Genomic DNA, 12,619 nt, shown 5'->3' with positions numbered 1-12,619 from the left:
TTGTCTTTTCGTTCTCATATTCTTATGAAGTTATTTTTCAGCAAAAACTGCGTAAAATCTGTAATTTGTGACGTCATAGATTATGTTCTAATATAATCATGGTCAAGTACCTTGCACAGAACTTTGTAGCTACTTGCTGGTTTTGTTTTGACAGCTGAAAACGTTTTAAACATAAGCATGCCTTGAATTTTCTTTTAATGCAGGTTTCGAAAAATAAACACATTCATTCGAAGTTCCTCGAGTTGAAGGAGGATTGTTGTCCATAGAATATTCCGGTATTTCAAAAGAAGAAAATGAGTGCTTTCGGCAAACCAAAACTAAAAGGATTCCATAATGACACAATTAACAGAAATTTTATTGGATCTTTTTTTGTAATAGCGGCTGCTGTTTCGACTGTTTATTTCACCCTTAAAAGGGCAAGAAAAAATAGCTTTGCTGAATTCTACAAAGATTATGATCAGGACAAAGCATTTTCGAGAATGCGGGAAGCTGGAGTAATGCAATCTACACCACCCACACCTCCTGACCCAAAGGCTAAGAAGAAGTAAATTCAATGTTATCATATTATGTATGAATTAAAATAGTTCGTTTTAATTTCTTGCTCTTTCAATTTTCTGTGTTTTATTTAAAATTTTGTATCAATATTTAATTGCACAATTATTTATATTCAAATAGTTTGTTTGCCAATTTGTCGAGATTATGGTCTAGGCAAATTAGATATACAGCTAAGCTCTACGTTTCACTTTTACACGCAATGAAATTGAAATTGGATCAAAATATAATTTGGTGTTCGATATCGTTTTGACTTTCTTCGAGCTCAAAAAAAAGTGAGTTTTCTTGTTCTTCGTTTCGATATTTGCTATTTTCAAGTGATTTGTGTTTGACCAGAGTAAGTTGGTATGAAGTGAATTCGACAACAAGGAGTTATTTAAAAACAGTAGAATTTTAACTTAAAGGGGTCATCTCATGTGATGGGTTCAAAAAAACGATTTTTTTTTCATATGTCTAGAATACGGTAGTAAAGGGTTTTTTTTTTCAAAATTCGAAGTCGTTTTAAAGATACGACTTCGGGCTTGTTGTAATAATAATAATACGCACATCTAAATGTTAAATTATAATGTACACATGTCAATTTAAAGTTAACCCCCTCTGCTGAGTTTTTTATTGTATGACTAACTTCTGAACTACCTTTTGCTTTTTGTATTACAACGAATTTCCTGTTTGATATACTTACTTTATTTTTGTACACTCCATCTTTTTCCTTTAAACAATTAATAAAGATTAACTAATATTAATAGGTTATGGGCCCAGACACCAATTTAAATTGAAAATTATAAGAAATTATTTGTTTAAAGTCGATTCATTAAAAATGGAAACTAAAGTCGATGTTGCTGTCCACAATCGATTAAATGGAAGAAATTGGCCCACGTGGAAATTCCAAATGACGATTGTTTTTAGGTCCAAGAAACTCCTAGAAGTTGTAAATGGAACTCTTTTGAAGCCAACCGAAACTGAAAAGCTAAAGGAATGGGAAAGTAAAGACGCATCCGCACAAGAACTACTGGTTACCAGGATAGAAGAAGGAATCCTAACACACTTGTTAGCATGTCAAAGCAGTGCAGAGATGTGGGAAAAATTAAACACCATTTATGAGCCAAAATCGAAAGTAAGTATTCATTTACTGCAACAGAAGTTCTTTAACCTTAAATTCGGCCTTCATTTCGCAAATCGAAGATTTAGTGAACCAACTCAAAGGCATGGGTGAAAACCTCTCGGAAACTATGGTCGTGACGAAAGTGCTAATGTCGCTACCAGAAAAGTATAAACATTTCGTGTCTGCTTGGGAATCTGTCCCAACAAAGGACCAAAAGTTAAACGAGCTCATTTCTAGATTGCTCGTGGAAGAAGAGAGAAGCAGCAGTCAAGTTGAAATGACATCAAAAGACATAGCTTTTCTGAGCCAACATAAAAACAAATACCATGGAAGATTCAACAGGCAAAAACAAATTAACAAAAACGAACCAAAAAGATTGTGTCACTTCTGTAAGAAGCCAGGACATTTCATCAAGGATTGCAGATACCGGATTCAGAAAGAAAAAGAACAAAATCCGACTGCTTTTATTGGTTCCGCGTTGTTCAGTGGTTTTGATTTGCAACAAGAAACTTGGTATTTGGACAGTGGTGCAAGTCACCACATGTCATGCAACAAAGATTGGATAAATAACTATGAATTGGTTGACATGATGATAACCATAGGTGATGGCAGAGAAATTAAGGCGATGGGTAGAGGAAGTGTGTCAGTTTCGGCATACAACGGGAGTAGTTGGGAGAGAAGAGACATGTTAGAGGTGTTACATGTTCCAGAGCTAAAGACCAATCTATTTTCTCTAGGCAAGGTGTTAACAAAAGGTTACAAAATCGAAGGACTTTCAGATGTTTGTAAAATCGTAGATTCTAAAGACAATATTCAAGCAATGGCATTACGAAGAGGAAGTATATATATCATGAAACTCAAAGTGTTACCACCAATCGCATTGCTATCACAGTCACTGACATCATGGCATGAAAGTCTCGCACACCAAAACATTCTGCAGTGTAAGAATATCTTAGAAAAGCATAATATTCAAGTTAATAAACCCGATTTCGATTGTTGCGACGCTTGTCAAAAGGGCAAGATGCATCGTTTGCCGTTCAAGAGCAGTACCCATTCAACAACAGGCCTTTGTGAAATAGTCCATGTCGACCTCAATGGACCGATGGAAGTCACAAGCATCGGTGGCAGCAAATACTTTTTAATTTTTAAAGACGATTATTCTCATTTTAGATTTGTTTACTTTTTGAAGAACAAAACAGAAGTCGCGGACAAATTAAAAGAGTTCATCGAAGCAGCAGAGAATGACACTGGCGTAAAAATTAAAGTGTTGAGGTCCGACAACGGCACGGAAATTTCAAATGTTAAGGTAAGAGATATCTTGAATTTAAAAGGCATTAGACACCAGCTCACAGTACCGTATGCCCCACAACAAAACGGGAAAATTGAGCGAGAAATGAGAACGATCGTAGAATCTGCTCGTGCCATCTTGTTAGGAGCTAGTCTTGACAAAAAGTTTTGGGCCGAATGTGTTAACACAGCAACATATATAATTAATCGCACTGGCACTAGTTCAATCAAAAATAAATCCCCTTACGAATTGTGGTTTCAGAAAATGCCACAAATAGATTACTTTAAAGCCATAGGTTCTGTTGCTTATGTACATATTCCTGATGCAAAGAGGAAGAAATGGGATGCTAAAGCAAAGGAAGGAATTTTAGTTGGTTACACAGAAAACACAAAAGGTTATAGAATATACCTGAACGAAGAACAAGAAGTAGTGACAGCAATAAATGTAGTATTTAGTTCAAGAAAAATAGACGTAAAAGAAAACAGGAACAAAATAAATACTAAGGAAAGTTGCAAAGCATCGATAGTAACAGAATATGCACATAATGCAAACACAGATAGAGAGAAAGAACAAAATGAAGAAATAGTCGAAGAAAATGAATCTCTACAAACAGATGATGAAATAAACAGGGTTGAGTGCAGAGTAGATATTTTTAATGCTGACATTGACATAGATGGAGATAGAGGTTTGGGTGCAAACAGCATGAACATGGAAGGCGAAGTTGAGGTGAAGGATAGAGAAACAGAAAGTTTGACACGAAGTGGACGGTCAGTTAAATTACCAACAAAATATAATGATTATGATATGGGGTGTTTGTTAATGGCCAAAGAATTAAATCAGATAAGTTATGAGGAGGCAGTAACAGGAACAGACGGACATTCATGGACAGCAGCGATCCAAAACGAGTTAGATTCCTTAAAGGAAAATGAAACATGGACAGAAACAGAATTGCCTAAAGGAAAGAAAGCTATAGAAACCAAATGGGTATTTAAAATTAAATCGGGAATGAAAGGCGAAAAAGAATTTAAGGCGCGATTAGTAGCAAAGGGTTTTCAGCAAAGAGAAGATTTTGATCATTCTGAAATTTATGCTCCAGTCGCCAAGTTACCTACACTAAGAATTCTATTAGCCATAGCTTTGAAATATGAAATACCAATATATCAAATGGATGTAAAATGCGCCTTTTTGAATGGTTCCATTGACGAAGAAGTATACTTATTTAAACCAGATGGTATAAAAAATGACTCAAGAGTATTAAAGTTAAATAAATCATTGTATGGTTTAAAGAAATCACCCAAGTACTGGAACCAAAAATTCAATAGCTTCATGACGAATCTAGGATTTGATCGAAGTAAATCTGATTACTGCCTTTACTTCAAATCAGCAAGAAAAATGTTCGTGTTATTATATGTTGACGACCTGATAATAATAGGAGAGCATGAAAGTGATGTCAAAAAGGTAAAAGAAGAACTTAACCAAACTTTTAAAATGAAAGACCTAGGAAAAGTTTCAAATTATCTAGGCATGAATATAGTACAATTTAAAAATAAAATAACTATTGATCAAAAGGATTACCTAAAGAACCTGCTTGTTAAATTCAATATGGAACATTGCAAGGCAGTTACAACACCAATCGAACCTAATACAACCATTACTAAAGAACCGTCTAATGATTTAGAATTAACATCCAGATGTAGACAGTTAATAGGATATTTAATGTATTGTATGTTAACATGTAGACCTGATTTATCTTTTTCAATTAGCTACCTCAGCAGATATCAATCATCCGGCAACGAGCAACTTTGGCAAGCACTTAAGAGAGTCCTCCGCTATATTCAAGGTTCCTTGGACTTAAAATTAGTTTTTGAGAATCGAACTTCTGAAACATTGGTTGGCTACGCAGATTCGGATTGGGCAGGTGACAAAGAAGATCGCAAATCAACATCGGGCTATGTGATGATGGTATATGGTTGCACAGTTTCCTGGTCATCGTCGAAGCAGCAGTGCGTGGCTCTATCATCAACAGAGGCCGAGTTTGTGGCATTGGCATTGGGCGTATCAGAAGTTTGCTGGATTAGAAATTTATTAATTGAAATTGGACTTAATGATAAAAATGAACCAGCTGTAATATTTGATGATAACCAATCTGCTATATTTGTTTCGTAAAACCCAGAAAATCATAAACGCCTTAAGCACATTGATATTAAATACCATTTTGTTAGAGATAAAATTTTGAAAAATATTATTGATGTAAAATATATTGAAACAAACAACCAAGTTGCTGACGGACTTACTAAACCGTTTAATAAGAATAATTTAAAGAAATTTTGTAAAATGTTAAATCTTAAATAACTTTTAATTGAGGAGGGGTGTTGTAATAATAATAATACGCACATCTAAATGTTAAATTATAATGTACGCATGTCAATTTAAATTTAACCCCCTCTGCTGAGTTTTTTATTGTATGACTAACTTCTGAACTACCTTTTGCTTTTTGTATTACAACGAATTTCCTGTTTGATATACTTACTTTATTTTTGTACACTCCATCTTTTTCCTTTAAACAATTAATAAAGATTAACTAATATTAATAGGGCTGTTAAAAAAGATAAAACAAAGGAATCGGTGGAAGGTTTTGAAAGTAATGTCAGTTATGGAAGGCGCTATAGGCCACGAATCCCATACTTGTGTTGAGAAATGTGATGAATAGCGAATTTCACGTTCTGAGCGGCGCGTAAGTGATGCCGTTAAACGAGCCAGAATTGATTTAACAGCTAAACAATCTGTTTTGAAAGAGTTTCAAGAAGAAGAGGAAGGAAAGCTCTATGGACCAGGCATCGCCGATTAAAAGGTAAGTTGATAATTTCATAGTTAAGAGGTCTTGAAACTTTAAACGAGTTTTTCCAAAACTGTGTTTTTCAAAAACTTTCCTCCATGGTATCGCAAAAACGGCTTGACCGAACGACTTGAAATTTGTTGGGTTGGATTCAGCACATGTAAACACATGGAGTGAACTATCGACAAGCAAAAATTCCAAAAATTTCGAAACTTTATAAAGTTGTATCCATTTACTGGTCGTAAAAAAAATCCTAAAAATACAGGCTGTCACATGGAATGACCCTCTTAAGAGAAAAAAAAGCCTAAACTTCTTTATGAAATGCACTCGGTGTGTGAGAAATTACAGCTTTACTTGTTATTGAGGAAACGGCCAAAGCATTTAAAATGGTTTTTCAGCACACCAAATGTCTTTTCAATAACATTCCGAGGAATAGAATGTTTTTTTTTTAAACTGAAAACTGACATCCAAAAAGTAAGCTTCGACTTCAAAAGTTTTCCCCAAATTATATTATCGAAACATTCTTATCGCAGGGAACTGCAAACCTGCAGATAGCTGGTATATGCATCAAAACAATGCGAATACAAACTTTATATTTATTTTTTTGAAAAGCAGAGAAACAATAAAAACATTAGATCGTTAAAGAAAAATTCTCCTAGCTAATTCTTGCGTTTTCGAGCCAGAGCAGGGCATGTACAGAGAAGATAGAAAGCTGTTTCCTCCTCTTTCTCGTCCCTACAGCTTCTGCAAAGGTCATTTGAGAATACGCTTAGTCTCGTGGCGTGCTTTCCTATTAGACAGTGTCTGGTTATGACACCTATTATCGAGCTTATATGCGATCTGCTTAGGGAGAGCAAGCACCTTGAATGTTTTAAATCCAGTGTTGGCCAGATGTTTTTTGTGACCTGACACGTGGTGATGCTGTTCCACCTGGTGCCTGCCCTCCTCACAGCGCCTTGCAGAGTTCATCTGCCTTACAGTTGCCTGGAATGTCTCTATGGCCCGGCACCCAGCAAAGGTGAATATTAAACTGTTGTGCCATCTCCATTAGAGATAAAGGACAGTTATGGGCTGTCATAGAGTTTGTAGAGACAGAATCAAGTGATTTGATAGCAGCCTGACTATCTGAGATGTTGATATCACATTTTCTTTAAGACAGGACAAGACTTATTTTAAGTTCTGTCTCAAACACGCTACAATGATTGGGAAGGCTGAATGAGAGACTTAATTTCAGTCGTTCAGAGTACACACCTCCACCAATCCCTTCTTTAGTTTTTGAACCATCTGTATAAAAATGGGTTGACCCATCTTCCAGGAATGTCCTATCCTCCCAAAAAGATCCGCCAGGTATAGAAATGTCGAAATTTCTGTCGAATTGCACTGTGCTTTGGATTGATTCTAAATAACTAAGAATTAGAGAGTGGCCAAATTTGTTGTTAGTCCACTGCGACGAAGCTTTGAGAAGAATAGCAAGATGTCAAGATGTGTTAGGTAGAGTAAGGTGTCCAGTGCCGCAGTTAATTTATCCATGTTTATTCCTTTCTACAAAGCAGTAAACCATTCTGCCACACCGTACATTAAAATCGGTCTAATTACCGGTGTGTATAGCCAATGCGTGATTCCGGGTTTTAAGCCCCATTTATTATCAATAGCTTTTTTTGCAAGAAAAGAGAGCTACAGTAGCTTTTTTGAATCTTTCCTGTACGTTGCGTTTCCAATTTAGTTATTTATCTAAGACAAGACCCAGGTATTTAGCCTCGTCTGACAAATGGAATTTTGTATCTCCTCGAAAATAAGACTAAATCGGTTTGTGTGGGTTAACACCCAGTCCACACCGATCAGACCAAAGTTTTAGTCTATCTAAGGCATTTTGTAAGAGTTCTTTTAAGGTGTTAAGATGCTTTTCTAACACTGCTATAGCAACGTCGTCCGCATATGCTATCACTCTTTAGCCCTCCGCCTCCAGACTAATTAGGAGGAGAGTGGATAGAACAACACCTTGCGGTGTTCCTCTACTAACGAATCGTCTGCCAGAAGAGTTGCTCAGTTTTGAGTTGATTATTCTGTTAGTCAGCATTAAATGAATCAACTCCCGAAGCGAACTCTACATTTAGAGATGTTAGTTCAGATGTGATTGCAGATGTGTCCACGTTGTTAAAGGCACCTTCGATGTCAAGGAAAGCAAACATAGTGAACTCTTTATGATGGAGGGAATATTCGACGGCGCGTACTAAAGTGTGTAACGCTGTTTCCACCGATTTACCTTTACAGTAGGCATGTTGCGACGAAGACAGAAGTCTTGTATCGATACGTGCCCTTAAATGGATATCAATCAATCTTTCCAAGGTCTTAAGAAGGAATGATGATAGACTTATAGGTCGTTGATCTTTAGAATTAACTTGCGAGCATTTACCTGCTTTGGGTATAAAAACAACTTTAACTTCTCTCCATGCCGAGGGAACATGGACCAGGTAAAGACAGCTGGTAAAAATTGCCTTAAGGATTGGTGCAATTATGTCAGAAGTAGCTTTGGAACTAACATTCATCCTTTATTCATTGCAGAAAAAGGAATACTATCGCATTTATATACTGCCGCATATTTATAGTAGTTGTTCTGTTTATTGTTTATTGCATTTTGTTTCATAATTCTAAAGAAGGTTATTTCTTCACTAAATAATCTGAAAAATAACCTACCTAGATAATAAAGTTTTTTTTTAGTAATATCGTAAAACTAAACTTGGACTTATTTGCTATTCCGTGGCATCTCAGATTCATTTGATTTTTTTTGGATAATAATTTTTTTTAGTACTCTTAACAATCATTACAAAGTTTATTTATAAATAACGGTTTAAGTTGGTATTGCAACACTGTCTTTAAATGCGAATTCTTGACAAAATTCTAGTATCTAGAAATCGGTTTATTAGAACTCCATTGAGTTCAAACTCATTTTTTCATTGAGTTCTCAGGCGTTAGAACTCTGATTTAGGATTCAGTTTGAGATAGAACTTCGATTTATTAGGCTCTCAAATTTGGTGGTCTAGGATATTAGAACTCAAAAATACCGAGCTGTGCAGATATGACGAGATGTTAAGGAATGGCCGAGTTGAAGTTCTAAAATAAATAAAATAAAACAAAAACCCGATCTAGTAATTCTCGGTTTATCTTTTTAACGCCATTTTAAAAATATTTAGAGCTCGAGCATTTCTTCACATCTAATCCTGTCTACTAAACTCAGTTTAAAATCATTTTTGAATTTTAGATCTCGGTTAAATGGAACTAAGTTGTAACGTGTTTTTGGCTAGTTTTGTAGCATCTTGTAGTTTGTTTAATAATATTTGTTAGTTTTTGTTGGATTTAGGATTTGGTTTTGATATTCTCACTTTTTCGAAGTAAAAATTGTGTTTTCGCGTTTTATTGGATTTCGTTCAAGATTTGTGTTATTTTAATGTATTCTTTTTTGATAAAAGTACTCATGTACATACATACATATGTATGTACATTGTACATAATATTCGTGTTGCACTAAAGATCTTTCTCAAATAAATATCAAAAGAAATTTGTTTCGAGTCCCTGAAATCTCCTTTCTATACCCGCGTCAAAAAAAATAGCACTTATACCCGCGCACGGTCTCTCGGACCGAATCTAAAAAGCCCGTAGTTTCTCTTCTATTTTGAATATCTTTATTATTTTTTTTTAATCTATAGAATAACATATTAATAACGAAATAAACCAAGTCCTTATTAGTTTTTTTTTTATTTAATAAATAAATTAAATTGCTAAATTACACCGTTACTAAAATATTTGAGAAAAAGTAATTTTACGGTCTCACAGACCAATGCGCGGGTATAGGAAGGTTAAAATATCATCATATGATGCAACTTAAAGCTAGATAAATCACTAAACAAAATATGTTACTTTTTAGCTTATGTATAATTTATCGGTTTGTTATCTATTATTTAAAATTTATTTTTACTATCAAACAAATACTTGAAGCTGTAGGAACGTTGCCCTTAAATAAATTGTCTTTAATTTAATTAATTTTTATCAGATTTAAAGTTTGAAGAAATCGTCCGTTCAGTAGGTTTAGCCAAGAGATTATTGTCGAGACGAAAAATGAAACAAATATTGCTCAAAGTTTAGTAATAATTTAAAAAACTCTTATGTCTATTTGTGCAGATTGAAAAGTCGATGTACATAATATGTATAATGTCCATCCATCCCTTTGATGTAATAAATATGTAAAAATAAAAAAAACGCATGAAGAGTAAATAGTTTAATGGGTTTTAATGCTTATCTAAATTTTGCACTTTATGAAACTGTTAGAGATTAGATTAGATTAACAAATGTTTTATTTTTCTTTAAGTCTTATGCAGATTATATATATATATATAAAAATAAAATAACATTTTTAGAGCATGGCCTAAGCCGTCTGCCAGTTGACAATATAAACTTTAAAGTAGATTTTAAGTAATTTTTTTTTGTATTTAAAAAAGTTCATCTGTAATTTTTTTTCTGTATGAAAGAGCAAGCTTGACAAATTGAAACAGGACTTTCCAAACAGCTCCATTGAGAATGGTTATCATTTCATCTTCACTCAGTAAACTCTTCCCAAAAACACTCCTCCGAGATTCCATTAAGATCGGGCATCTGCAAAGGAAGTGGTAGATGTTTTCCCTTTCTCCTTGGTTGCACAAATTGCAGATTTCCGAGCGTTCTTCTCTATGCGGCATAAAGTTGAGTGGCAGCAACTCTCCTCTTGTTTTTAAAACCAGTGACATGAGGTCGGATGAGTACTCTTCCTTGAAATAACTTCTGGTTGCAAGATTGTAATCGAGCATTGCGTAAATACGTCTGCTTGACGACTCTCTAGCTTTTGTAATGAATTCCTCTCTTTTCTTCACATCAACTGCACTAATGAGATCATAAAGTTCAGCTTTCCATTGATCTGGCCTATTTTCGTTTAGAATTAGCTGACGGTCACAAAGAGTAGCTAAGCTACTCCAGCTCTCGAACCAAGATGACTTCCTTCTTAAAATGACCATAGTTATTTTTTTGAGCAGCCTGTTCTCGTTCATGGTTAACGTCTTTATTATGTAGTCTACTTGCATTTTAAGTGTCGAAATGAATAGAGGAGGAAGACCCGTCTCGCGCATGAGAATGTGATTTGGAGTACTGTTTGGAAGCCTCAAAGTTCTCTTTAGAAAATATCTCAAAAGATATTCCACCTCACTGAATTCTTTGTGACCCCATACTTGTGCGGCGTAGCACATAACTGCCTTCGCCGTTGTTTCAAAAATTCGGAACTTTGAATTGAAATGAACGTCTTTGTTGTGCATAATGGACTTCCACGTTGCATTTAGTGCATTTTTTGATTTGGCTAGTTTCTCTACAATGTGGTTTCTCAGATTCAGATTTCTTGATATCTTTACTCCTAGGTAGTTGTAGTCACTTACTACTTCGATTTCCTTGCTATCAAATCTCCACTTTTCGTTGCGACAGTTTGGGCCTCCACCGTTACGAAAGATCATAACCTTGGATTTGCTAAGGTTTACCTGAAGCCTCCATTTGTAGCAGAATGCAGCTATTCTGTTTATCATCAACTGGAGACTTTCAGGCGTTTCAGCAAATATAACAATGTCATCGGCGAATTTTAAGGATTTCACTAGAAGATTTGCTGTAACTTTTGCTCCACCCTGTAGATCGTCCTCCATGTCGTCTATGAAGAGTGCAAACAAAAGAGGGCTTAAGTTGCAACCTTGTCTTACGCCTACTTCCACTTCGTATGATTCCGTTATATCGTTGTTGAAAGAGATTGCAGATGTTGTAGATTCATAAAATTTTTCCAAAATGCGTCCAAACTTTGTTGAAACACCTTTGTTGTAAGTTTAAGCATAAGAGCTTTTCTGTCGATGGTGTCGAAGGCAGCTTTAAAATCTATAAAGAAGGCATACAGCTTCTTTTTATCTTTAATGAAGATGTCCGCAATGGATGTGAGTGAGTAGATTTGGTCTATCGTTGAGTAGTTCTTGCGGAACCCGGCTTGAGACTCACCAAGGAGATGATTTGCTTGAACCCAACCGTAGAGTCTTTTGTATAGAAGCCTTGTCAGAATTTTCATTGAAGTGTTCAGCAAGGATATTCCTCTATAGTTTGCAGGATCAGTGCGGTCACCTTTCTTGAATATGGGAGTGACGATAGAATCCTTAAAATAAGTAGGTATGCATCCGTCTTCGAAAGCCTGGTTAAGCGCTAGAGTAAAGTGTTCGATGAATGAGGGTGTGCTGAATTTGTAAAATTCCGGCGGTATACCGTTGGATCCTGGAGCTTTGTTACATTTCAGTTCAACCAAAACTGCCTTTACCTCTAAGATACAGAGAGGGGCGTCCAAGGCGTCATCCGCCTGAAAAGGGATAGCAAATTGGAAGCTCGTAGTAAACTTGTCCTTTGTGAGGTTTTTGAAATGTTCGCATAAATCCTTCAGCTCGATCGGTAGGCAAGGTCGCGGTAATTGACTGTCGTTGTTTATAAGGCGGACTTTGCTCCAAAACTGTGACGCGTTCCTGCAACTTGAAAGATCGTGTGCAATGTTCTCAAAGTATGCTTGACGCTTAGACTTAAGCAAGGCTTTTAAAGTTTTGTTAGCGGACAAATATTCACGCTTTAGAAAGGGGTTTTGAGGGTACTTCCTTACAAGCTTTAACCAAGCAAATGATTTTTTCCTTGCTTGTGAGCAGTCTCTGTCAAACCATTTGTCACGAGGAGTAGAAACCCTGTTATTGTTCATCCTACAAGATGTTGGTATCGATATTGCTATGGTATCATCAATTAGAGCCCACAACAT

At 35.6% G+C, this 12,619-nt stretch overlaps 1 protein-coding gene across 1 annotated transcript; it reads right to left on the bottom strand.

Annotated features, from left to right (window-relative positions):
- Nucleotides 1-11,569: 11,569 nt before the first annotated feature.
- On the bottom strand, nucleotides 11,570-12,619 carry LOC129951457 (uncharacterized). Its single transcript, XM_056063605.1, has one exon. The coding sequence runs from the start codon at nucleotides 12,617-12,619 to the stop codon at nucleotides 11,570-11,572; it is 1,050 nt and encodes a 349-aa protein (XP_055919580.1).

This window comes from Eupeodes corollae, chromosome 1 (genome assembly GCF_945859685.1).
Source record: "Eupeodes corollae chromosome 1, idEupCoro1.1, whole genome shotgun sequence".
Lineage (NCBI taxonomy): Eukaryota > Metazoa > Arthropoda > Insecta > Diptera > Syrphidae > Eupeodes > Eupeodes corollae.
The sequence above is the reverse complement of the archived record's forward strand: the minus strand, read 5'-3'. Positions and strand labels throughout refer to the sequence as shown.

Excerpts from the sequence above, each read along its gene's own strand:
- LOC129951457 (XM_056063605.1), bottom strand. The coding sequence starts at position 12,619 with ATGTTGTGGGCTCTAATTGATGATACCATAGCAATATCGATACCAACA.